At 43.2% G+C, this 25142-nt stretch overlaps 1 protein-coding gene across 27 annotated transcripts in view; it reads left to right on the top strand.

Annotated features, from left to right (window-relative positions):
* The window catches only part of SLC41A3 (solute carrier family 41 member 3), a 99573-nt gene that overhangs the window by 67112 nt on the left and 7319 nt on the right, over positions 1–25142 (top strand). For all 27 annotated transcript variants that reach the window (XM_015588999.2, XM_025046457.1, XM_015588998.2 and 24 more), the window contains 6 exons: positions 6285–6356; positions 10950–11094; positions 14365–14511; positions 17203–17347; positions 18538–18617; positions 20704–20838. In XM_015588999.2, the coding sequence (XP_015444485.1) occupies positions 6285–6356; positions 10950–11094; positions 14365–14511; positions 17203–17347; positions 18538–18617; positions 20704–20838 (724 nt within the window). The remainder of the gene's footprint in view (positions 1–6284; positions 6357–10949; positions 11095–14364; positions 14512–17202; positions 17348–18537; positions 18618–20703; positions 20839–25142) is intronic.

Below are 25142 nucleotides of genomic sequence, written 5' to 3'. Positions count from 1 at the left end.
GACGGGTGTGAGGTGATAGCTCATTGTGGTTTTAATTTGCATTTCTCTGATGATTAGTGTCCTTGAGCATCTTTTCATATGTCTGTTAGCCATCTGTATTTCTTCTTTGGAGAAGTATCTGTTCAGGTCTTCTGCCCATTTTTTAATTGGATCGTTTGTTTTTTGTTGTTGAGTTATATGAGTTCTTTATATATTTTGGATATTAACCTCATATCAAATGTATCATAAGTGAATATCTTCTCCCATTCAGTCGGCTGTCTTTTTGTTTTGTTGATAGTTTCCTTTACTATACAAAAAGTTTTTAGTTTCATGTAATCTCACTTATTTTTTTCTTTTGTTTCTCTTGCTTGGGGAGATATATCCAAAAAGAAATGACTATTAGTAATATCAGAGAGTTTACTGCCAATGTTTTTTTCTAGAAGCTTCATGGTTTCAGGTCTTACATTTAAGTCTTTAATTTATTTTGAGTCTATTCTTTATATGGTGAAAGAAGGTGATCCAGTTTTGTTTTGTTTTGTTTTGTTTTGTTTTGTTTTGCATGTATCTGTCCAATTTTCCCAACACCATTTATTGAAGAGACTGTCTTTTCCCCATTGTATATTCTTACCTCCTTTGTCATATATTAAGTGAGCATATAGGTGTAGATTTATTTCTGGGCTTTCTATTCTGTTCCATTGATCAATGTATCTGTTGTTATGCCAGTACCTTGCTGTTTTGATTACTGTAGCCTTGTAGTGTGGTTTGATATCAGGTACTGTGATCCCTCCAATTTTGTTCTTCTTTCTCAAGATTGCCGTGGCTATTCGGGGTCTTTTATGGTTCCGTATTCATTTTAGGATTATTTGTTCTAGCACTCTGAAAAATGCCATTGGTATTTTGATAGAGATTGCATTGAATCTATAGATTGCTCTGGGTAGTATGGCCATTTCAATGGCGTTGATTCTTCCTACTCATGAGCACAAGAGTAGGATACAAGAGTAGGTATATGCTTCCATTTGTTTGTATCTTCTTCAATTTCTTTTTTCAAGGACTTAAAATTTTCTGAGAACAGGTCTTTAACCTCCTTGGTTAATTTGATTCCCAGATATTTTATAGTTTTCAATGCAATTGTAAATGGGGTTGTTTTCTTAATTTCTCTTTCTGAAAGTTCATTTTTGGTGTATAAAAATGGCACTGACTTCTGAATATTTATTTTGTTACTTGCTACTTTACTGAATTCATTGATCAGTTCTAACGGTTTTTTTGGTGGAGTTTTTAGGATTCTCTATATATAGTATCATGTCATTAGCAAATAACAAGAGTTTTACTTCTTTCTTTCCATTTTAGATATGTTTTATTTCTCTTTCTTGTCTTATTGCTGTGGTTAAGACTTCCAATACAATGTTGAAGAGGAGTGGTAAAAGTGGGCATCCTTGTCTTGTTCCTGATCTTAAGGAAAATGCTTTTAGTTTTCCCCACTGAGTATAATGTTAGCTGTAGGTATGTCATATATGGCCTTTATTATGTTGAGGTATGTTCCCTCTATTCCCACTTTGCTGAGAGTTTTCATCATAAATGGATGCTGAATTTTGTCAAATGCTTTTTCTGCATCTATTGATATGATCATATGGTTTTTATCTTTCAATTTGTTCATGTGGTGTATCACATTAATTGATTTGTGGATACTGAACCAAATTTGTATCCCAGGAATAAATTCCACTTAATCATAGTGTATGATCTTTTTAATGTATTGCTGAATTTGGTTAGCTAATATTTTGTTGAGGAGTTTTGAGTCTATATTCATCAGGGATATTTACCTATACTTTTCTTTTCTTTTTTCTTTTTCTTTTTTCTTTTTTATAATGTCTTTGTCTGGTTTTGGAATCAAGGTAATGTTGTCTCATAGAATGAGCTCCAAAGCCTTCCATCTCCTTGAATTTTCTGGAATAGTTTGAGAAGAATAGGTATTAATTCTCTTTGAATGTTTAGTAAAATTCACCTGTGAGGCCATCCGGTCCAGGACATTTGTTCATTGGGAATTTTTTGATAATTGATTTGATTTTGTTAGTAGTAATCAGTTGGTTCAGATTTTCTCCTTCTTCTTGACTCAGTCTTGGAAGATTGTATGTTTCTAGGAATGTATCCATTCCTTCCAGATTGTCTAATTTATTGTCATATAGTCATAAGCAGCATGTTTGCTGTTGATTTTCTGTATTGCTTATTTGAGCTTTTTATTGTTTTTTGAGGTAGACCTGTATTGCTATGAATTTCTCTCTTAGGACTGCTTTCGCTGTGTCCCATAAATTTTGAGTTGTTGTGTTTTCATTTTCATTTGTTTCTAGGTATCTTTTGATTAATTCCTTGATCTCATTAATAACCCATTTGTTGTTTGGTAGCATGTTATTTATCCTCCATGTGTTTGTGTATTTTCCAGTTTTTTTTCTAGTTTCATACCATTGTAATCAGAGAAGATGATTGATATGATTTCAGTCTTCTTAAATTTATTGAGACTTGTTTTGTGTTCTAACATGTGGTCTATCCTGGAAAATGTTCCATATGCACTTGAGAAGAATGTGTATTTTGCTGCTTTAGGGTGAAATGCTCTGAAAATAACTGTTAAATCCATCTGGTCTCATGTGTCTTTTAGGTCTATTGTTTTCTTGTTGATTCTTTGTCTGGAAGATCTGTCCATTGGTGTCAATGGGGTATTAAAAGTCTCCTACTATGAGTGTATTACTGCTGATTTCTCCTTTTATGTCAGTCAATAATTGCTTTATGTACGTAGGTGTTCTTCTGTTGGGCGCGTATATGTTTACTAGGGTTATGGCCTCTTGATTTATCGAGCCCTTTATCATTATGTAATGACCTTTTTTGTCTCTTATTATAGACTTTGTTTTAAAGTCTCTTTTATCTAAGTATCACTACTCCAGCTTTTTTTTTTTTTCCATTTGCGTGAAATATCTTTTTCCATCCCTTTACTTTCAGTCTGTGAGTGTCATTCGATCTGAAGTGGGTTTCTTGTAGACAGCATATGCATGGGTCTTGTTTTCTCATCCATTCGGCGACCCAGTGTCTTTTGATTGGAGCATTTAATCCATTTACATTTAAAGTGATTACTAGTAGAGATATAGTTACAGCCATTTTATTATTCGTATTTGTTATTTCTATTTTTTTACCCCTTCTCTTTTAACAGAAGTCCCTTTAATATTTCTCGTAATACTGACTTGTTGGTGATGAATTACTTAAGCTTTTTCCTATCTGGGAAGCTATCTCACCTTGCATTTTAGTTGAAAGCTTTGCTGGGTAGAGTATTTGTGGTTGTAGATTCTTGTTTTTCATATCTTTGAGTATTTCTGTCCTGCAAAGTTTCCATTGAAAAATCAGCAGACATTCTTATGGGGGTACCCTTGTAAGTAACTAGCTGCCTTTCTCTTGCTGCTTTTAAGATTCTCTCTTTGTCTTTGACTGTTGGCATTTTAATTATGATGTGTCTTGGTGTGAGTCTGTTTGAATTCCTCTTATTAGGGAATCTTTGTGCTTCCTTAACTTGTATGTCTAACTCCTTTTCCAGGTTAGGGAAGTTTTCTATTATTTCTTCAAATAAATTCTCAATCCCTTGCTCTCTCTCTTCTCCTTTGGGTACTCCTATGATCCAGATATTGTTACACTTCATGTTGTCCTAGAGGTCTCTTAAACTATACTTATTTTTTTTAATTCTTTTTTCTTTTTGTTGTTCTGATTGGATGTATTCTGCTACCTGTTTCCAGTTCGCTGATTCGATCTTTTGCTTCGTCCACTCTACTGTTGAATCCTTCTAGTGTATTCTTCATTTCAGTTATTGTATTCTTCATTTCTGTCTGGTTCTTTTTTATGGTTTCTATGTCCTTGTTTATGCTTACTATCTCTCTGTCGATATTCTCATTGTGCTCATCCATTCTCCTTATAAGTTCATTGAGCATCCTTATAACTATTATTTTAAGCTCTGTCTCTGGTAGGTTGCTTGCCTCCATTTCATTTAGCTTATTTTCTGGAGTTTTCTCCTGTTGTTTCATTTGTGGCATGTTTCTTTGTTTTCTCATTTTATTAGCCTCTCTATGTTCATTTTTATGTGTCAGGAATATTTGTTTCATCTCTCGGCCTTGGCCAGATGGCCTAATGTGGAAGGTGTCCTGTGTGGCCCATTGGCGCTCTCTCCCTGATCCCCTATGCCAGGGGCTCTGGATGTGATCTTTGTGTGGGTCGTGTGTGATCTTCTGTTGTCACCAAGCCTTATTGTTGTTAGCACATCAGTGGATGGAATTAACGCTCAGGCTGACCAATTGTGGGAACTGGCTGCACTCACAGGGTAAGAATTGCTGTGTGGGGGCTGATCCCACTGAATGGGATTTGCCCTAGCAGGCTTGTGTACTTGTTGCAACCACCCTTTGTGTGTACCGCTAATGGGGCTAGTCAGGAGTTGCTATGCTGTGGTCTCATGCCACCCCCAGGGTGCATTGGTTTTGTGGCCCCTCGGGAGGAGCTCCCCCATAGGCCAAGGTCAGCCACTGCTTTTGATTGCTCAAGGCTACCTGGTGGGAACTACAAAGCTATCCGCAGATGGTTGTTGCCTATGCTGGAGCTATAGGTAAGTGGAAGAGACAACGCTGTAGGCAGTGGTCAGTTTTCTCCTGTCCCTGACCTCTGGCAGTTTAGCAGAGGGACCAGTGCTCCTCCAGGTCTGACACTGCCTGTCAGTTGCCCGTAAGTCTCTGAAACTGGAAGAGCCTCTGGGTGATATGCATGTTGGGTGACACAGGGACCCCAGGAGTCTCCTGGGTTTATTGAGTAAATTTCCCTCTGCCACTGCAGTGTCAGTTTACATGCCAGCTCTGTCTCTTGTGGCTCCCTGTACAAATTTCCAATCATAGCAAGGTAAGCTGCTGCCCACCTTGGGCCACCCCAGGGCAGGGGCAGCTGCCTATCAACGTGTAGCGGGCACTTTGTATATTGGATGGGGCGGGAGCTCAGGAAGTCAAGGGCCCTCAGGCCAGTACAGACCCCTGCGATCCCCTCAAGAGATATTGCAGCTCATACAGGCAGCAATGGTCTGCCTGCCACTGATTTCTGTGCAGTTCCAGCCATGTGCTAGCCAGTGTCTTGCCTATGTGGATTGGGACGGGGGCAGGCAGGGCGGTGGCAGTTCACTGTCAATGGGCCGCCTGAGCAATCTGTGGGGAGGGTGGGACGGTGTCTCAAGGAGACAGTGGCAGTCAGATCCATACAGCCTCAGTCTTGCTGCAACTTTGGTAACCGTTCATAGCAAGACCAGCTGCTGTCCGGGACTGGCCCACAGATCCCCGAGATCCGCCCAAGTTCCTGTTAGCAGCAGTGATCTGCCTGACCCTGTCTCGGAAATGCTTGGCTTACAGCGCTGGCTGCCAGTTGCAAATGCTTGACCCTGAATCTCCGCAGGGTGTGACAGCCATCTAGCAACAAAAGCCCCTGGTAATCTGCAGGTTGGGTGGGGTAGCCTGATCTCCTCAGGCCAGTGTTTTCCTAATGGCCCTGTGGAAGGGGTCTGCACAGTCAAGCTGGCTTGGTCTGTAGATTGCCTGGTAAGGCACAATGGTGGCTGCCCTTCCAGCCCTCGTTCTGACTCCAGGTAATGCAGACTTTCTCAGTATGAATCCCGCAGGAGACTCTGACCCACTGCCGGTGTTCCGGGTGAGTGTCCGCAGGTCAGAAAGCCTGTGTGCGGGTCCTTCAAAGGGCCATCTAGAGTCTCAGTCTCCTTCCATCTCACCCAGACAGCCGGAATCCCCTCTGGTTTTTACAGTCAGAGTTATTGGAATCTCCTCTTCCCTGGGCTGGGGATCTCCCAAATGAGACCAGGACCTCCCTCGCCTTCAGGAGAGCCCCTGTAGCCTCACTCTCCCTCCCTGTGTTCCTCCACTACCCGCGAGTGAGGGTCCAGCCCCATTCACGACTTTGCCTCTCCTGCCGGCTTCGATGTGGCTCCTTTATATTATCAGGTGTACATGTTACGATCAGCTGGACTTCAGGTGATTCTCCATGTTGATCATTTTATAATTTGGTTGTAATTTCAATGCGGACCTGGAAGAAAACGAACCTTGCTTTTACCTAGTCCACCATCTTCCTCCCTCAATCCCCAGTCACAGTTTTGAAAGCTGGTCAGAATAATTTGTTCTGACATCAGTGAAAGGGTATTTGCTGATTTCTCCCCTGAGGCACTGCCTTTTCTAGGAAGGATTAACCTGGCTTTGGGCCGAGCCAGACTTACTCTTTCTCTTTTTTCTCTATCCTAGGCCAACACTGGACAAATTGATGACCCCCGGGATCAGCACAGAGTCATCAGCAGTAACCTCGCCCTCATTCAGGTGACTCTCCTCTTTGTCTGACTGATGCGTCCCCTCCTCATTTTTGAATCTACAGATAGGCCCTCTCTGGGTAGGAATGGGGGAAGCTAAGTGAGCCCTTGGCCCTGTGCTCTGGACTGGGCTTTGGAGATGTGAGCCACCTGTTTATCCACCCCACGCCCACCAGACTATACTCTTGCAGCAGCTAGAAGCTTCTGGAAAGATTCACCTATACTTGCTCAGATCTGACTCCAACTAAGTTCGTCCACAGACCACAGGGGGAGAACACTTCTGTGAAGCTGGCCTGCACCCTCAGCCAGATCTCTTTCTCATAGCCTGGAGTTCTAACTGCCTTTTCTTCTCACTCTCTACCCAAACTATGCTTGCCAAGGTTGCTACTATCCTCCTTTGATTGCCTTGTGCATGTGATCCTACTTATTCTTTCTGCATATCCTTCCTGCCTGGAAATTCCTCCTTGGCCCCACACCTGCCTCTCTGCCTTTTCCTTCTCAGCCTTTGCAAGACTTTGTCCCTTAAATGCTTCATGCTCTTTCAAATTTGTACCTCCTTCTAGCAGACCCTAGTTGGTCTAAATGCTCATCCTTGGCATCTCAGAGTTAGGAACACCCAAGGCAGGAGGAGCCTGGGAAGAGATTGGCTTAAGGTTCGGTGAAAGCTGGGGCTGGATCTAGGAAATGGCTCTATCCAGAACCTTCTGGGCTTCTCTGGCTGGGGGAAGCCTGTGGCAGAATAAAGAACCTGGACTCTGAGACAGGCCTGGAGTTAAGGCCAATATTTATTAACTGGTGGCCTTACTTAGTCATATTTCTCTGTCTATCAAATTAGGATACCGACTTTACTTCTCACCTGGGTTCCAGAGCCCCGATTTCTAGCTCTCTACTTGGCTCCTCCATCTGCCTGTCCCAGAAGCATCCTCTAAACAGCATAGCCAGATCTGGCCTTGTCACCTTCCCTCCTCACACTTACCTCTTCTGAAGTCCTTAACTCAATCTTGTTTGATGGTTGAAAGCTCATTCTGGGAGTCAGCCAGCCAGGGACCCTCAGGCGAATCACTTTACTTTACCTTTGAAGTGGGTGGTTGCGAGCTGTGGATCATGGAGGGGAGGGGAGCATGGCATCTAGCTTGCCCATGGTAATCAATCACTCTGTCACTCTAGCTGTGCCTAGTGAATAGTCTTTTCCATTCAATCAAGCTGGAAACCAAATTACATTTCGCTTCTCTGCCCCTTATCCATACATCTAGTCACTGAGCATTCTACCTCTGAGCTATGCTGGAATCTAGCCCTGTTTCTCCTTGCTTGGCCTCTTGGTCCCCTAGCTGACTGCAAACCTCTTTACTGTTTTAACTGCTCCAGGCTTCTTGACCTTCAGCTCACTTCTGCATGGCCACCTGAGTGATGTTTTCTAAAACCTAAAGCTGATCAGGCCTCTTTCTCCTTAAGCCCTTTTGTTAGTTCCCCTTGTCCAAGTGTGAGAATGGCCCAAAAGGCATTCATGGTCTGATCCTAACTTACCCACCACCCTCATGTCCTGCCTTTGCATATGCAGTTACCTCCCCTCGAAATGTCCTTTCTCCTCTTGTTCACCTGGCAATGAAGCCCTTTAGAGATTCCAATCAGATCTCATTTCCAACCTGACACCAGGTACAGCTCTTTGGTGCCTTGCATGTGCTGCTGGGGCTGCCCTTGTTGCAATTCTGTGTTTAGATGTCAGCCTTCTCTACTTGAGGTGAGTTGCATGGGCCAGGAGTACCCATAATATACGATAAGGTATATGGATAATTTATAGCCAAATTGGCCTATAGCTGAAGAGCTTCGGAGATTAAAATAGATGCTCGTGATACTCTTAACAGAGGGTCTAGCAAGGGGCAGGTAATAAATGCCTCGGCTACGAGTCACTGGTTTTACTTTTCTGTTTTCACCAAATTCTTGTCCATATGCATGTACATTTCCATGTGATTGATTCTCAGCAAACATTTATTAAGTCCTGCTCTGGGCCTGGTAGTGGCTTGGCACATGGTCCTAATGATAGCCTGGGTATAATTTTGTCCCCTCCATTTTTAAAAAGCTTAACATTGAATCATAAATGGTGCAGCAAGTTTCATAATTAAACTTTTTAATAGCTTCAGAATATGCCATCTTTTAAATATACCCTAGAGTGGTATTTAAAAGTTTTAACAAATGGTAGGGCCTGGAAACTACCTGGTAAGACTGAAGGATAGCCGCTGAGAGCTGGCCCAAAAGAGCCAATGCAAACCTGCCCAACTTCGGCCCTCTCCCACTTTATTTAACCCCGTGGGCACAGCAACAGTTGTTTGTAGGCTTATTCTAGATACATTATACTACAACAAAAATATTCTCTTTTCGTATAAATTTCTTAAGAAAACTTGCCACAAGTTCAGAACATGTGAACAGTTTAAAGCTCTAGATTTTCCCAAAAGGATTACAAAATATTTGATTTCTTAGTATTAAATAATAGCACTAGTATTAATGTTTGATTACTAATTTCTCTGTAACCTCACCAGCATTGAAAATATTCTTCTAGACCATTTTTTGCATCTACAGTATACATATGAATATGCCCATAGACAATATATGACGTGTTTTCGTACTTATAGTTCTGTAATTTGTACTTTTAATGGCCTAATGAATGAAAATAACTTTAAGTGGCAAATAGTAAAAAGTAAATAGCAGTTCTAAACATCATCATTATTATTATATGGTTCTTTGTACACATGTGCAATTGTTTCCTTGGGAAATGCTAGATCATAAAGTATATTAGTAATTTACAGCCAAATTTCCCTCCAAAATTCTTATGCCAATTTTACCACCATCAGTGTATAAGAACCCATTTTCCCACATATTTGTCAATATGTACTTGATGTTATCAATCTTTTAAATTTTAATTTTACTTAGTCTGATAGGTAAAAATAGTATATCTCATCCACTCATTGATTTATTCATCCCTTTATTTGGGAGCACAGATAAGGGCTGAGATTCAGGCTATCTTCTCAGAGCTGGGGACCCCAGCAGAAACTAAGACAGTGCTTATCTTTTAATAGAGGAAGACCAACAGAAGTACAAATAAATAGAATGAAATCAAATTGCGATTTCATTTAAAATTTTCCTGACTGCTAGGGAGGTTGATTATCTTTTCATGTTTCTTAGCTATTTGTATTTAATTTTCTGTGAATTCTCTGTCCACATCCCATGTTCATTTTTCTATCAGGTGGTGGTGGTGGTGGTGGTGGTAGCAGCAGTAGCAGCAGTAGCAGATTTGTAAAATGGACTTCATTATTCTAGATACTCATCTTTTATTAGATATAGATGTTGGAAATATTTTCTCCAAGTCTACCTCTGTCTTTGAATTTTGTGGTATCTTGTATTATATGGAAGTCATTTTTGGACTTAAATTAAGTTTATCTATATTTTTCTTTATAGATTTTAGGAGAAGGCCTTCTCTAATCCAAAATCTGAAACATATTATTCTATATTTTCTTATATTTCACACATTAGATTTTTATGTTCAAGTGTACACATGCATAAATAGTATAAAATGGGAATTTATTTCACTTTTCCCAAACAAATATCCATTTTCTCTTACCCTATTTATTCAATAGTCACATATTTCATATAGATTTAAAATTCCACTTTTATCATATTAAATTTTTATATATTCATGATTCTATTCCTGAACTCCATTCAGTCCTGCTGATCTATTTTTCTGTTAATACACCTGTTTTAATTACTATAGCTTTAAAATACGTTGATAACGAATATGCCAAAACGCCCTCTTGATCCTCATTCTCAGAATTTTTAGATGTTTTCACACATCTACTTATCTTCGTGAAATTTAAAATGAGTTAAGTTTCATGAAAAATCTTGTTCGGATTTTGGTTGGAATGACATAGGTGAAACTGAAGAGAGCATTTTTCATCTTTAAAAGACTAACTCACCCCATCCATATATATGATAGAGCTCTTTGTTCAACCTTCTGTAATAAACAACATGTTTCCATTGAGATGTTTTGAGTTGTAGAGAGCAGATGCCAGTATTAATACTCAGATCTGGGGCACCCCCTGGTACTGGCCTAAGTGGGCATGGAGATGTGTCCTCACCCAGATGAGATGGGAACTACAGCCAAGGATGGGGGAGAATTCAGAGAAAGGGGCATCAGTATGCAGGGCAAGTGCCAAGGAAAGCATGTTGGGGAGATTGATGGGAAATGTGCACAAAAGCCTCTGAGCCATAGCTGCAGATCAGGGAACGTTTCCATGAGGGAGGTCAGTTGTCTGTGCTGCTGGTGGTTACAGAACACTTTCCCAGAGCAGTGAGAGAGGAGCCATGAGCCAGAGCCTGGTGACCCTTGACTAAGGGCTGAGTAGAAGATGAAAAATCAGATTCTGTGATAGAAAATGGCAAGGAACAAGGAGCAGAGGGGAAAGCAGTGGTTTTCAGAGAAATTGGGTTGAAGGAAGGTGTTTTTGTTTTAACTCGACCTCTCAAGGTTAGAGAGGAGGTGTGATGAAGGACGGGGAGGAGCAGAGGTAGTCAGAGGGACTCTTCTTCATGTTGCCGATTTCTGCCCTGACAGGTGCAGGCCACCGTCGTGGGGCTCCTGGCTGCTATGGCTGCCCTGCTGCTGGGAGCTGTGTCTAGGGGGGAGTTAGACTTTGCGAAGATGGAATTGCTGTGTGCCAGCAGTGTCATCACCGCCTTCCTGGCTGCATTTGCCCTAGGTGAGCTGTGCCCCCACCCCAGCACTGCTCCTTCTCCTGCCTTGCCGTCATGCCCCACCCCTCAGGGCTCCACTTTCAGCTCTTTGTGCTTTCAGTTCTGAAAGATAGAGCACTAATGGTAGAGCCTCAAGTGTCGTGCCAGCGGGTGGAGAAGAGCCAGGTGAAGAGACCAGTGAGCCCTATCCTGGGTAGTGTGTGTGTGTTCCAGTGAGCTGCTAACTCAATTTTCTTCCCTCTGCTTATTTAAAGAACTGGCATGTGCTCTGTAGACACATTTATCTATTCATTCATTCAGTCAATCTTTTACTGTTTCTTGAGCACAGCTTGCGTACGGGCCTGTGGTGTGTTCTGTAGTATACAGTCACGGTGGGGAACAAGGCTCAGTTTTTAGCTTAAGTTTCATCTCCTCAGAGAGGCATTTTCTGACTACCCCCTCACAGGTACAGCTCTCCTTCCTTCTTCTCTTTCCCACTGCCACCGTGCTATACTGCACCATGCCATCTTCCTTTTAGAGCTTCGGACCACAACCTTTTTGGCACCAGGGACCAGTGCTCTTATGAGAATCTAATGCCTGATGATCTGCGGTGAATCTGAGGTGGTGATTCTAGCGCTGGGGAGCAGCTGCAAATACAGATGAAGCTTCACTCTCTCACCTGCCACTCACCTCCTGCTATGTGGCCCAGTTCTGAACAGGCCACGGACTGACTGGTGGACCCCTGTTTTAGAGTACTTGTGAAAATCTGAACTTATCTTGTTTCTTTGTTCATTTTCTATCTCACCTCTCTACTACAATGTCAGCTCCTCAGAGCAGGGTTCATGGGAAAGGCATATCCTATTCTTCCATCTGCCGCTTCTGTCACACTGCCTGCCACACAGCAGATTGTTCATACATGTCTACAGAAGGTGGAAAGATAGAGGCATTGGCAAACATAACACCATCATCGGGGACCTCACACACATCAGTGGAGAACTGGTAGCTGGGCAATTATGATAAAATGTCACCCGTTCATTATTATTCAGTATTGACTATCTACTGTGAGCCAGGCACTGTTAAGGTGCTAGGGATACACAGGTGAGCAAAATGCACAGTGATGGTGTTTTGTGACATTTATATTCTAGTTCAGAGTGAGACATCAGTATGGAAGCATATGGATGATTCCAGTTAAGTGCTAGTGCCTGTTCCATTCTGAGGCCTTCTCTGATCAGTCATGCTTTATTTTAGTATCCTGTTTATTTACTTCATATGCTTATTCACTTACTTGTTTACTGTCCGTTCCTCCACCCGACAAGCATTTACTTGCGAATACAGAACTTGATGGTTATAAGAGCACTTAAAACAGGCCCAGGCATATAACCAGCTCCCAAATGTTTGCTGAATGAATGGACTTGATTTTGGTTCTCTTGTGAATTATGTGTGTGTGTGTTACATGTGTAAGTGCAAGAAGGAACAAGTGATAACTTTATAAATTGGATTTGTATTTATACTTCTGTACCCGCATCTGACCTCACAAAACTCCTTTGAGCTTAGCTTTCTGTAAGTTAACAAGGTGGATTATTTGGTGATTTCTGTTCCTACCAGGCAGCCAATCGATGGAAGGGCTGCATTCCTGTACTAGGGTACATGATCGGGAAGGAGATAAGAGTACAGAAGCCTAGGAGAAGATTCACAAGCTGTACTCCCCTGGTGGGATGTTTGTTCCTGGTCACATGCCTGTGCATGTGTGTGAGGAGATGGTGGAGAGGTAGGGGCAGCACCATCACTCAGTCTGATCAGAGGAAGGGCAGGATGAGTATACCAAACCTGCTGGAGAAATAGAACCAGGAGATACTTGGCATGAAGTCTCCTCTGGAAACAATACAATCAAATCATTCAGGAAGCCAGCCTTGTTCTTCTGGGGCCTTGTAGAGAATGCCATTCTTACCTCCCCATTTTACAGGTGAGGAAACTGAAGCCCAAAGATGGGTGAAGCTCAGCTGCATAGACATAACTGGGATTATCCAAAGATGTGTGGAAGATCAGAAATGTTGCTAGTGGCTCAGCGTGACCACGACGTGACTGTGCCATAAGACCAGGTGGTGGTGGTGGTTTTTAATAAATGCTCTCAAACTGGTGTTATCTCTATCTATACTCCCTGTGAGATTGCCACCAGACCACCAGCTCAGTCATGCAAACTCGGATTCACTTAGCACAGATATTTCAGAAAAGGTAAAGTAGCTGTGACCTGGTCACAAAATAGGGCACAAACAACTGGCCAGTGATGGCAGTTTTAGGACAGCATTGAGGTGAAAATTCAAATTATTTTTAGAGTTACAGAATACTGGGTAAAGCGTTAAAATACCAATACCTAAGATACAAAGTGTTTATCCTTAAAGACCCACATGAAATGCTGTTGGATTAAGTCCTAGACAGCAGATAGGAGCTGGAAGTTCACATGTGATAGTTACCTCAGAACAGAGTCAGAACAGAAAATAGGACCTCGTCAGGTGGGGTGGCCATGAAAAGATACCTCTCAGATCTCCAGCTAGGGAGCAGGTCTCCAATGCTGCACCCTAAAATCCATCACCCCTGCACTCGGAGTCCACATGCTGCCTCCACCTAGTGGTGGCCCTGCCTGGCTGCTGATAGATGCCTGTTCCCTAGAGATGTGGACCTGCTCACATGCCCTTGAGGACCTCTGATAGCCCTTCTGAGTTCCCCAGCACTGCTCTGCGGTCTGCATGTGCCTTCCTTCCTTCCGTCCCTCTCTCCTACCTCAGAGACCACCCTGCACTTTTGCCCCTCCCTTTTTTCCTCACAAGCTTTGTCTCTAACAAACCTCTCACACGACTCATTCTACCCAGGCATCTTCTTCTCCAAGAACTCCAACAGGCACAGGAGGTCTTGCTCAGTCCTTGGAAACTGAGCTCAGTCCATTGCCCAGAGCAGTTTTAGAGTGTCTTCCCTGCAGTGAGGAGCTGTGAGCTTCATGTATGTAGTTCCAAGTGGTGTGGGAACCACCTGCCTGCTATCTCCCTGACAAGTTCGAGTTTATCATCAGAGTTTTCAGGCCATTCGTTAGCATCATGCCTGTAAGTTACAAAGAATAGTCCAAACCTCCCAGCCTCCTTAGGCAGCCTGGCTTCAGTCTGGGCTTGTGGGGACAGAGGGAAGTTACTGAGCAGCCTCCTGACCATCTTCTCATCCTGTGCCACTTCTCCACTGTGCCACTGAGCCTCCTTGGGGTCAGTTGATTTCCTGAGTTTTGAGTCTCTTCTCTCTCCTCTCTGCAGGAATACTGATGGTCTGTATAGTGATTGGTGCTCGAAAGTTTGGGGTCAACCCAGACAACATCGCCACACCCATTGCAGCCAGCCTGGGAGACCTTATCACGTTGTCCATCCTGGCTTTCATGAGCAGCTTCTTCTATAAACACAAAGGTAGGAGGTGCCCAAGGAAGAGGGGCTCACCAGCAATGCTGAGTAAGAATGTTTGCACCCAGCCTGCAACATTCAAATCAGGGACCATTCCCATTCCCTCAAGAAGGAACCTGTGGGTTTTGTTGTGAAGTCAGAAATCCTTCTTTTACAGAGGCAAACCCTGAGGTCATTGCACAAATCAGGGTGTCTTCCAGCAAGTATCTCAAGCTCTTTCAACTGTGTTAGACGGGATACACTCCTCAAGTCAGCAGACGCGTAGGTTTTCAGTTTCCACCTCAGGACCAGGGTATGCAAGGAGGCCAGGGAGGGCCCGTGGCTGGTCTGGCCACTTCGGTGCATCCTCACAGGTGACAGTGCCTTGGGGAAGGCAGTTTACATTGGACACATATCAACTGCCCAAGAAGTGGCTCCCAAGGAGGAATGTCTCAGCCACGGGCAGAAGCAGTGGCAACATATGCTCTCCCTGCAGGCACAAGGCAGGGGAAGCCAGGACTCCTCAGAAGGCAGCCTGGTAACCTGCTTAGCAGCTCAGAGAGACGTTCACATGTCCTGTGGCAACATGCCCTTACTCTACCAGAGGGCTCCCCAGGAGTTTGCTCAGGCCCTGGGCAGTGTGGAAAGGCAGCATCACTCTTGCCCAGATGGTTCTCCCCTGCTGGGTTTCCACTGCTGACCACTCCCCTCCAAGCGTCACATTGTTTGCCTTGTACCTGGTATAATCTTGCTAAGGCGGCTGCACACAGTCATTTGCATCTAGTAACTGTTGATTCTGAACACAATCAGGACCCCACATTCCTCGAGGCAGGTAGCATAAATGAGTGGAGTGTATGGTGCTGAAATCAGTGGGGAGCGATGGGGCATGTGGTGATGGTTGGTAGGAGGAAATATTCCAGATGAAAGAGCAGCCACAGTGTTGCTTCAATTTATCATTGCCCATGGGAACATGGGCTCAAGGATTTGAGACATCATCCCGTTTTTACATGTTGGCAACTGAAGCAGAGCAAGAAAACACATCTGACTTAGAGTGTTCAGCTACCAGGATCCTTTCTGTCTCAGCTATGGTATCGGCTCCTTGCCACCCTGGGAATTGTCTACCACCAACAATATTTAATGGTTTGGGAGAGTCTCAAATTTCATGTAAGTGGCAATGAAGATCTAATGATAAGATGACCTAATTTTACTTTTACACTGAATTTAAAACAAGATTTATATATAGGTTAATCATGTTTGATTTGCAAAATAAATATGAGTCACAGATGTCCCCAGGCTCTTCCTCTCTGCCCCTGCTATACCCCTACTGGAATAGTGTGTTCCAAGACAGGACTCATTAGATGTTGAATCATTGTTGGGTTATCCATATCTCCAGTTAGACTATGAATTTACCTTGGGTGCACTGGAGGGGAGAAAGGTCACTGGGCCTGGTACGTACTAGATGAATCTTCACTGATAAAGAGTGAGCCATCGACCGTCATACCTGCTGGTGTAGTCAGAAAGACAAGCCACATGCAGGTGAAGTACTACCCTAGTGCTGGGAGATTATAAGGTAGAACCTCTGCCAGTGCTTCTGAGTAGTTCTAGAAAAATTGGACTAGATGCAAAAATGTCCTGCAAGTAGGCGCTCCTGTAGGCTGCTGTCTCCTCACTTGTCTGAGACTTGCTTAAAGCTCATTGAGCCGGCCTTCTATCTTCTGGCAAAGAGGCTGGCTGCTTCCACCATGAAGCACTTTGTCTATAGCTCGCCTTGAGCACTTGTGTCCTGTCCTTTTATTAGTTGCTCCAGGAAGAAGACCTCCCTGTCGCAGAGGAAGGAACCATGATTGCTTATTGCAGAGAAGGGCAAGAGGCAGGTGCTTCTAATGATGGTGCTGAGAGAAAGGGGACCCACATCTAACATCTCTGAATGTTGGGACCCACTCAGTAGAGGGGCATCCATCACCCTGAATGCCCTCAGAAGGCAGGGTCAGGGATGAGAGGACAGTTCTAGAGAAAGCTAGTGTCTTGGTCTGTGTGCATGAGAAGGTGGTACACACACACACACACACACACACACACGCACGCACGCACACACGGTACAAGACAGAAAGGAAGTGAGCAAGAATGATGCCTGCTTATGTGCCCAAGTTGGATGATCCAGACCCAGGTCCATCTTCAGATGACACAAGGACACATATAGCTGCAAAGCTAGCTATTATCCAAGCTCTATGAGACAAAGATGTCAAGGAGGGAGCAGGATTGGCATCACTAATCGACTATAGCTATAGCCCTGATTTCACTGCTTGCTGGTTCATGTCCTGGGTGGGCCACCTCCTCACCACCTATCTGAGCAGGATTGTTGAGAACATGAAATGAGTTCATGCACCGGAAGTGCCAAGCACAGCACTGGCTCACGATCATGATCCCATAAATGATAGCATTAATAATAATAATAAGGTTGAGACGGGAAGAGGTGAAAGAGGGTACTTATGTCAGGAAAATAGCAAAAAAGCCAGAGAAATGAAGTTGAATGTGGCAGGAATTGAGGACAGAGAGCAACTTTTCCAGTTGCTTAACAGGATGGAAAAAATTCTTTGGAAGTTCTAGTGGGACTTCTAGACTTCTAGAGCCCTTAGTTCCCAGCCCACCTCTCATCTCTGCAGCCCTGGCCACATGCGTGCATGTGTCCCATTTTATTCCTCCTCTTTCTCTTTCCAGACAGTCGGTATCTGACTCCACTGGTCTCTATCGGCTTCATGGCCCTGACCCCTGTGTGGGTCCTCATTGCCAAGCAGAACCCACCCACCATGAAGATCCTAAAGTCTGGGTGGTTCCCAATCATCCTAGCAATGATGATCAGCAGGTGAGCATGAACGAGGGCCTCTGCCCCATCTCCTTCTCTGTGCCATCCCCTGGCTTTGTGATCAGGAGAGTGGCCTAAGAGCCAAGGAGCCCCTAGAGGAGCATAATGCTTACTGCCCTGAGCATGGTTAGAGTGAACCGCAGCTGTGGGCCCCTTTACAAATCCTGGTGCTGGTTGAGTCGAACCTCTTTTTTTCTCTCTCCCCCCTCCTACCTCCCCCCTCTCTTTCTCTCTCCTCTCACCTCTCACCAAGAACCCTAGATTTTCTCTGAGAGGCAGTCCTGTTTACAATTGCCAGAGTACCAGAGAGTCAGGAAGAACTGAACCTGGAAACGTCAGATGAGCACACTACTGCCATGGCTCCCTGCCCTGTCTTGGAACTGTGGGATACCGGGTCTCCCATTCCCCTGTTGTCACAGCTCTCACTGGCCTGGACCCCTGCTTAGGCTGCAGGAAGTCCTTTGCCTGGCCTCAAGGCAATGGCTCTGTGAACACCATTTCCACAGCATGGCTGCTGGTGGGATCTAGAGGAGTCACCCTGGACCCTTGGGCCTTCAGCTGAGCCCAGGTCTTCCACCCTCCAGCCTCATTCTTGAGGGCCCTTTCCACTAGTAGACCCTGACAGGGGCCGCCCCAGTTCTTTCTGATGTGCTTTCCTAACTTTGACTCTCAGGAAGGAGAGGTTATGGTCTAGGTAACTTTGCTCCTGGCTCCTTACACAAATTGATCTCACTTCTCTAGGGCTCTAGGGACAGAGCAGCCTTTGCTAAACTACAGGGGCCGGAGGGAGCGAGGGCTTTTTGTAGCATCTTCTAAGAACAAGGAGCAGAAGATGATACTTATGCAGGTTTGTTTTCTGCTAAGGAATAGCTAAGTTGCAGTTCAAGGCTATCACATAACAGAGCCTAGCCAACTAAGTGGCCGCTGAAAGGAGTTTGTTTTTAGTGGACTGACATTATCTGAAGGGCCTTCTAGAACAGCTAAGATACAGACGAGAGATGAAAACACATGTATTGGGTGCAGAGGACACTAAGACCACCGGCTTGGCTATAGCAGATATTTTGTGTTGGGGTAAGGAAAGTGTTTGCAAAGCTGGGAAGACAGGCTGATATGTAGTTTGTATAGAGGTTACAAGGCCACTTAACAAGCATAAACTCAAGTCATTTGACTGACATCTGCTCTCTCCCCAGTTTTGGAGGGCTCATCTTGAACAAAACCATCTCTAAAGAGCAATACAAAGGCATGGCCGTATTTACTCCCATCATATGTGGTAGGTATTGGCAATCCCTATCACCAGGGGTCTTTGGCCTGGGTTGGCCCCCAGGGCCTGGGTGGTGGGACCTGAGCAACAGTGATGTCAGAAGTCTGACCCCAGGCCTTCAGGCAGTCAGGAAGCTGAGCAGGCAGAGACTACCGAGGCTAGTTTTTCTCAGATAGAAGGAGACCCCAAGGGAGAAGCCCTGTCCATAGCTCACTGGATCACACCCTGCTGTTCATAGGTGAGATCTGAGCTTTCCCACACAGCTAAATCCCATGCCGTGAAGGCACACAGAATTTAACCCAGGATTCTCTGGCACCTACAGAATGAATATGGCCTTCAGAACTGGAATATTGGCCTCTCATGGTTTTTCTTTTTTTTTTTTTTAACTTATATTAATTGATGACATTTACACATAAAAATCTGGATTTCTGTCTTCTCAAAAAGCAAGGCTGTGACAATCCTGGGTTTACACTAGGGGTAGGGCAGGAATCGGCTGCTGCTGAGACAGGACCTGTGCTCTTCACTTTCCTCCACTCCCTGTTCTCTTCCCCCCAGCCCTTCACTATTCACCTTCTAGGCTTAGACCCTGTGAGCATTTGTGGTAAGGACCCCTATTTTAACCAAAGCTTCATTTGTGTTCGGTTTCTGATAAGGCTTTGTAAATGGGACCACTGATCAAGAGAGGAACCAAACATGATAACTTATTGTGTAGTTTGCTTGGTATCCAGGCTCTGGCCTTCTGAGACTTCAGAAACAGGCTTCAGAGTCCCTTGGGTCACCCCTCTCCACTTCTGTGGGAACACAGGCCTGTATTCTTTGCATGTCAGCGGGCTACCCAGTACGTCTGCACTTAAACAGAGTCCCACAGGACCTATTCTCAGCATAAGGCATGGCACCTATGAATGAGGACAGCAATGGCCAAGTCAGGCCCAAACGGCCATAAGCTTGGAAAGATATCCTTGGATGGCACCAACTCAGGTACCTATAGGGGCCAAATGAGCCTTTTGAATGAGTTAAGCAGGTAAGACAATAGCTAAGCAGTGAGGAGTAGTGGGAAACAGGGCATGTGTTCCTGGTATAGGAAGTAGTGCCCATTAAGCTCCAGCCACTTGCTGCCTGGTAGGAACTGAGTTCCAGATTTGCCTGAGCTGACTTGTTAGGAGAAGCTGGGAATTAGGATTAAAGGCTAATTTGTAAATGCTGCCAATTAATTTTAATTTTTTTTTTTAATCCTGTGTAGACTAACAAAAATAGATCTATAGACATCCTTCGCCCATAGGCCATTTTTTGCACCCTCTGGATCACTGAGGTAGTTGGTCTCTGCCACTGGAGGTCACTGGGGTACATCTAGCCCAGAGAGAGGTTGTTTTCTGTGGGGCTGAGGAAATAGAATGGGATGGGCAACACAAACCCACTCTCTGAAGGAAGTAGTCATGGGTGGGCCCTGATCTCTACCAGCCCTAAAGCCTGCACCTGCAGAAGGAGCTCAGTGTGGCCTTTGTCAGCTGTGCCCTCTGGCCCTGGCCCTGTGGAAGCCGAAAGCTTCTGCATTAAGCTCCCGCTTTGTCACCATGGGATCATTTCTCTCTTCTCTCGCTGCTCTTACCCACCATTCTCTTTCCTCTTCTTCCCACCCTGAAGTGAAAAATAGTCTCTTTGACTTCCTCGGGTATTCCAATCTATTCTGGTTCCAGTCACTTCCTATGGCCTCGAATGTCTTATCAAGATATCCTCCCATAGACCTCTCCATCTGCTCTCCTCCCTCCTTCACCCTCACTCCTTTCCTGAATCCTCTCCCTCTCTACCTCTCCCTCTCCTTCTACCCAACAAATATGTATCGAGAACCTACTTTGCCAGTCACACTTTGTTCACCTTAAGAGTTGTTAAGGTGATACAGTTAGTACCTTGATACCTCACACATGAGGTCCAAGCCACTATTGTTTGCCAAACAAGATATGTGGTCAGATGGGAGGGAAGGAAAAGAGAGCAAGTGCTGAATTAATCAAGGAAGACTTCCTGGAGGAAGTTTAAATAAGGGATAGAACTCAGAGACTGGCTTAAAGAAGAGGAAACCAGATTCTTTTTCTCCTCATAGGTGTTGGTGGCAATCTGGTGGCCATTCAGACCAGCCGGATCTCCACCTACCTGCACATGTGGAGCACTCCTGGTGTTCTACCCCTCTGGATGAAAAAATTCTGGCCTAACCCATGCTCCACTTTCTGTACCTCAGGTGAGTCTGATGTCTTTCAGAGGCCATGAGGCCATTTCTTTAAATGAGCAAAAATTAACATCATTGGAATCTGGTGTTTGTAGCAGTGATGTCTAAGACCAGTGCTGACCTCAGCACAGATCATCTTCAGGGACAAAGCTTCCCCCAGAAACCTGATTCCCCAACCTTGCCTTTAATTGATTTGTTTATTTACTCAAATATTTACTGAATGTCTATCAGATACTACATGTCAGGTTACAGTGGTGAGAGAGAAAGCTTTTTCTTGCTCTTGTGGATATACATGGCCTAGGACAACACATACCAAAAAATGAACACATAATTACAAATTATATGTTCTAAAAGGCAAAAAGTACAGGGTGCAATAAAAAAGAATTTACAGGAGATACTCAGATTTGGGATTGGAAAGTTTCTCTCTGAGGGCGAGCATGTGTTGATTGGGGAAGAGGCATGCTGGAGCAGGAGGAGTATTTGAGGAAGAGGGGATAGCCTAAGCAAAGGTCCAGAGACAGAAAAGAGGTTGGTAATTTTGGAGAATTAAAAAGCCAGTGAGACCTGAACATAATGAGCAAGGGAAAGGATGAATGAAGCTGAAGCCAGAAAGGTAGGAAGGAGCTGATCATTTGGAGCCTTTAAGCTTAAGAAAGGAGACTAGATTCTATTCTGAGAACCACTGGAAACCACTGGAAGTGTTTTATCTTTTTGTTGATTTTAAAAATTGGATCTTTGTCCCATTACATTTTCTTTCATCATTTTCTTTCTGTCTCAGGAACTACCTTTAGCCATTCTTTCAGGGGAGGTCTGCTGGCACATTTCTAAAGGATACTTTCACTGGATATAAATTTGGGATTGATAGTTCTTTTCAATACTTGAAAAATGTGCTGCTTCCTTCTGACCTTCATGTTTTCTGATGAAAAATTGCCATCATTGGAATTGTTTTTGCTGTATACATCAGGGGTCATTTCCCTCTTACTTATTTCAAGACTTTTTAGACACAGGATTATGATATGCATTGGTATTGATTTCTATGGGTTTATTCTACTTGGAGTTTATTCCACTTCCTGAATACACAGATGTATCTGTTGCCAAATTTGGGAAATTTTAAGCTATTATTTCTTTGAATACTTTTTCAGCCCGACTTTCTTCCTCCTTTCCTTCTGGTGTTCTGATGATGTGAATGTTAGATTTTGTTATAGTCCCACAAGGCCTTGAGGCTCTCTTCAGTTTTTTTCCCACTGTGTGTTACTCTTACTTAGATTGGCTCTTCAGATTCACTGATTCTTTTCTCTGTCCTCTTCATTCTGATATTGATCCTATTCATTAAGTTGTTTGGATTTTTTGGCTATTGTATTTTTTCAGTTCTAAAATTTCCATATGGTTCTTTTTGGTTATCTTCTACTTTCCTAAGACCTTCTATTTCTTTACTGATATATTTAATTTTTATCATGTTTTGAGTGTGTTCGTAATTGCTGGTTGAAGCATTTTTAAAACAGATTTATTAAAATGGGTTTTACATAATTCTACCATCTGTGTCATCTCAATGTTAGTGTCTGTTGGTTGTCTTTTCTCATTAAGTTGAGAGTTTTTTTGTTTTGTTTTGTTTTGTTTTGCTATAATGAGTGATTTTTAGATTGAATCCTGAATATTTGGAGTATTATAATATGAGACTCTGGATCTTCCTTAAGTCTTCTGTTTTAGCTGACCTCCTCTGATACTGCACCATTGCGGGAAAGGGAATGCACTGCTTCCTTACTGCCATGTCAAGATACAAATCTAGATCCCCTCTCCTTCTCCATTGACACCTTAGGGGAAAAGGAGCACCTCATACTGGTGGCAGAGTAGAGTCCATGTTCCTCTGACACCATCCTTGCTGAGGGGGAGAAGGATGCCTTGTTATTGCTTCTCACATGGCCTTCATTGTTATGGTAGAGGGAGGGGGTCCTCGTTACCTCTAGGCAGAGTCCCACTTATTTTCCACACACCGTTCTCTCATACCACTTCATGATGAGTACTACATTCCACCTGGATGAGGGCAGAAGTCCAGGCTCCTTACTTGGCCGTTGCTGATGGAGGCGAGGCTGCTGTTTTTCCTGTGGTGTTCGGCTAGAATAGAGAAGTTATTGTCTACAAGTTTTTTGTTTTGCTAAGCTGCCTCTTTTCTGGACGTTTGGCTAGAGAAAGCAAGTTTCCTTTGAGTCATTTTTTGGTCAATGTCCATTTTTTTTACTTCTCCAGCACCCAGTCTGGGATATATGAGAAAAAAAGAAAATAAACTTGAGAAACTCACCACCATGTTCCCTGGGCCTTGTTGTCCCTAGCCACCTTGCCGTTTTTCTTCATATTTCAAAATCTTCTTATGTGTTTTATATATAATTTCCAAGATATTTATTTTTATTTAGTGAGAGGAATAGGAAGAAGTATCTCCACTCCATCTTATCTAGAAGTGGCAGTCCTCATTACATTTTCCGATTTGTCATTTGTATATAGAAAAGGTATTTACTTTCTATATTATTTATGTCCTATCTTAATTCAGGCTGCTATACCAAAAAGATAGATTAGGTGGCTTATAAAAACCAAAAATTTAGTTTTCGTATGTCTGGCAGCTGGAGGTCCAAGATCAAGGCACTAGCAGATCCAGTGTCTGCTGAGGTTCTTCCTTCTGGTTCATATGCAACTGACTTCTTACTGTACCTTCATGTGGTGGAAGGGGTAAGGGAGCTCTCTAAGGTCTCTTTTATAAGTACATGAATCCCACTCATTAAGATTCCACCCTCGTGACCTAATCACCTCACAAAGGCCCCACCTCTGAATACCATCACAATGGCGGTTAGATTACAACATATAGGTTTTGAGGGGAAACAAACAGTCAATAGCAGCAGTAAAATTCATATTTTACTGAATTCTTTTTTTTTATGGTGATATTGGTTAACAAAATCCAATAAGATTCATCTGTACAATTTAATAGTAAGGCATATATATATTTACACTGTGTGTTCTCCTCCTTCAGTTAGATTTCTTTCTGTCACCACATATTTGGCCTCCTTTATCCTGTCTACCTCCCCACACCACTTACTCCCTACCTTCTGGTAACCACTAGTCTGTAATCCATGTCCATGAGAATCTGTTTGTTTCTCCTGTTCATTTGTTGCTTTTAGGTGTATATCTCACCTATAAGTGATATCATGTGATTTTCAACTTTTTTGTCTGGGTAATTTCACTTAGCATGATTATCTCCAGGTCCATCCATGTTGTCGCTAATGGCAGTATTTCATCTCTTCTTATGGCTAAGTAATATTCCATTGTATATATGTACCACAGCTTCTTTAGCCAGTCATCTATCATAGGACACTTAAGTTGCTTCCATGTCCTGGCCACTGTGAATAATGCTGCTATGAACATCGGTGTGCAAATATCATTTCAGATAAGAGTTTTCAAGTCTTTGGGGTAAATACCCAGTAGAGGGATTGCTGGATCATATGGTAGATCAATTCTTACTTTTTTGAGGAACTTTCATACTGTTTTCCATAGTGGCTGTACCAATTTGCAGTCCCACCAGCAGTGTATGAGAGTTCCTATTTCTCCACATCCTCTCCAGAATTTGTTATTACTTGTCCTGTTGATTATAGCTATTCTAACAGGTGCGAGGTGTGAGATGTATCTCATTGTGGTTTTGATTTGCATTTCCCTAATAGCTAGCGATGTAGAGTATCTTTTCATATATTTGTTGGCCATTTGTATGTCCTCTAGGGAGAAGTGTCTGTTCAGATCCTGTGATCATTTTTTGATTGGATCATTTGGGGTTTTTTGTTGTTGTTGTTATTGAGTCGTATGAGTTTTTTGTATATTTTGGATATTAGGTTCTTATCAGAGGCGTAGCTTGCAAATATATTTTCCCATTGAGATGGGTGTCTACCTTGTTAACTATTTCTATTGCTGAGCAAAAGCTTTTTAGTTTGATCTAGTCCCATTCATTTATTTTCGCTTTTACTTCCCTTTGAGGTCAAATTCATAAAATCCTCTTTAAATTCTTGAGTTTCACTCCTATGTTTTCTTCTATGCATTTTATTGTTTCAAGACTTATATTCAGGTCCTAAATCCATTTTAAGTTCATTTTGGTGTGTGGTAATAGACAACAGTCTAATTTCATTCTTTTCCAGGTGGCCTTCCTATTTCCCAGCATGATTTATTGAAGAGGCTTTCCTTTCTCCACTCTATGTTTTTGGCTTTTTTGTCGAAAATTATTTGCCCACGTAAATATGGGTTTATTTCTGGACTCTCAATTCTGTTTCCCTGGTCAGTGTGTCTGT

This window comes from Pteropus alecto, unplaced genomic scaffold (assembly GCF_000325575.1).
Source record: "Pteropus alecto unplaced genomic scaffold, ASM32557v1 scaffold124, whole genome shotgun sequence".
Classification (NCBI taxonomy): Eukaryota; Metazoa; Chordata; class Mammalia; order Chiroptera; family Pteropodidae; genus Pteropus; species Pteropus alecto.
Note: the sequence above shows the minus strand (reverse complement) of the source record. Positions and strands in the feature narration are given on the sequence as shown.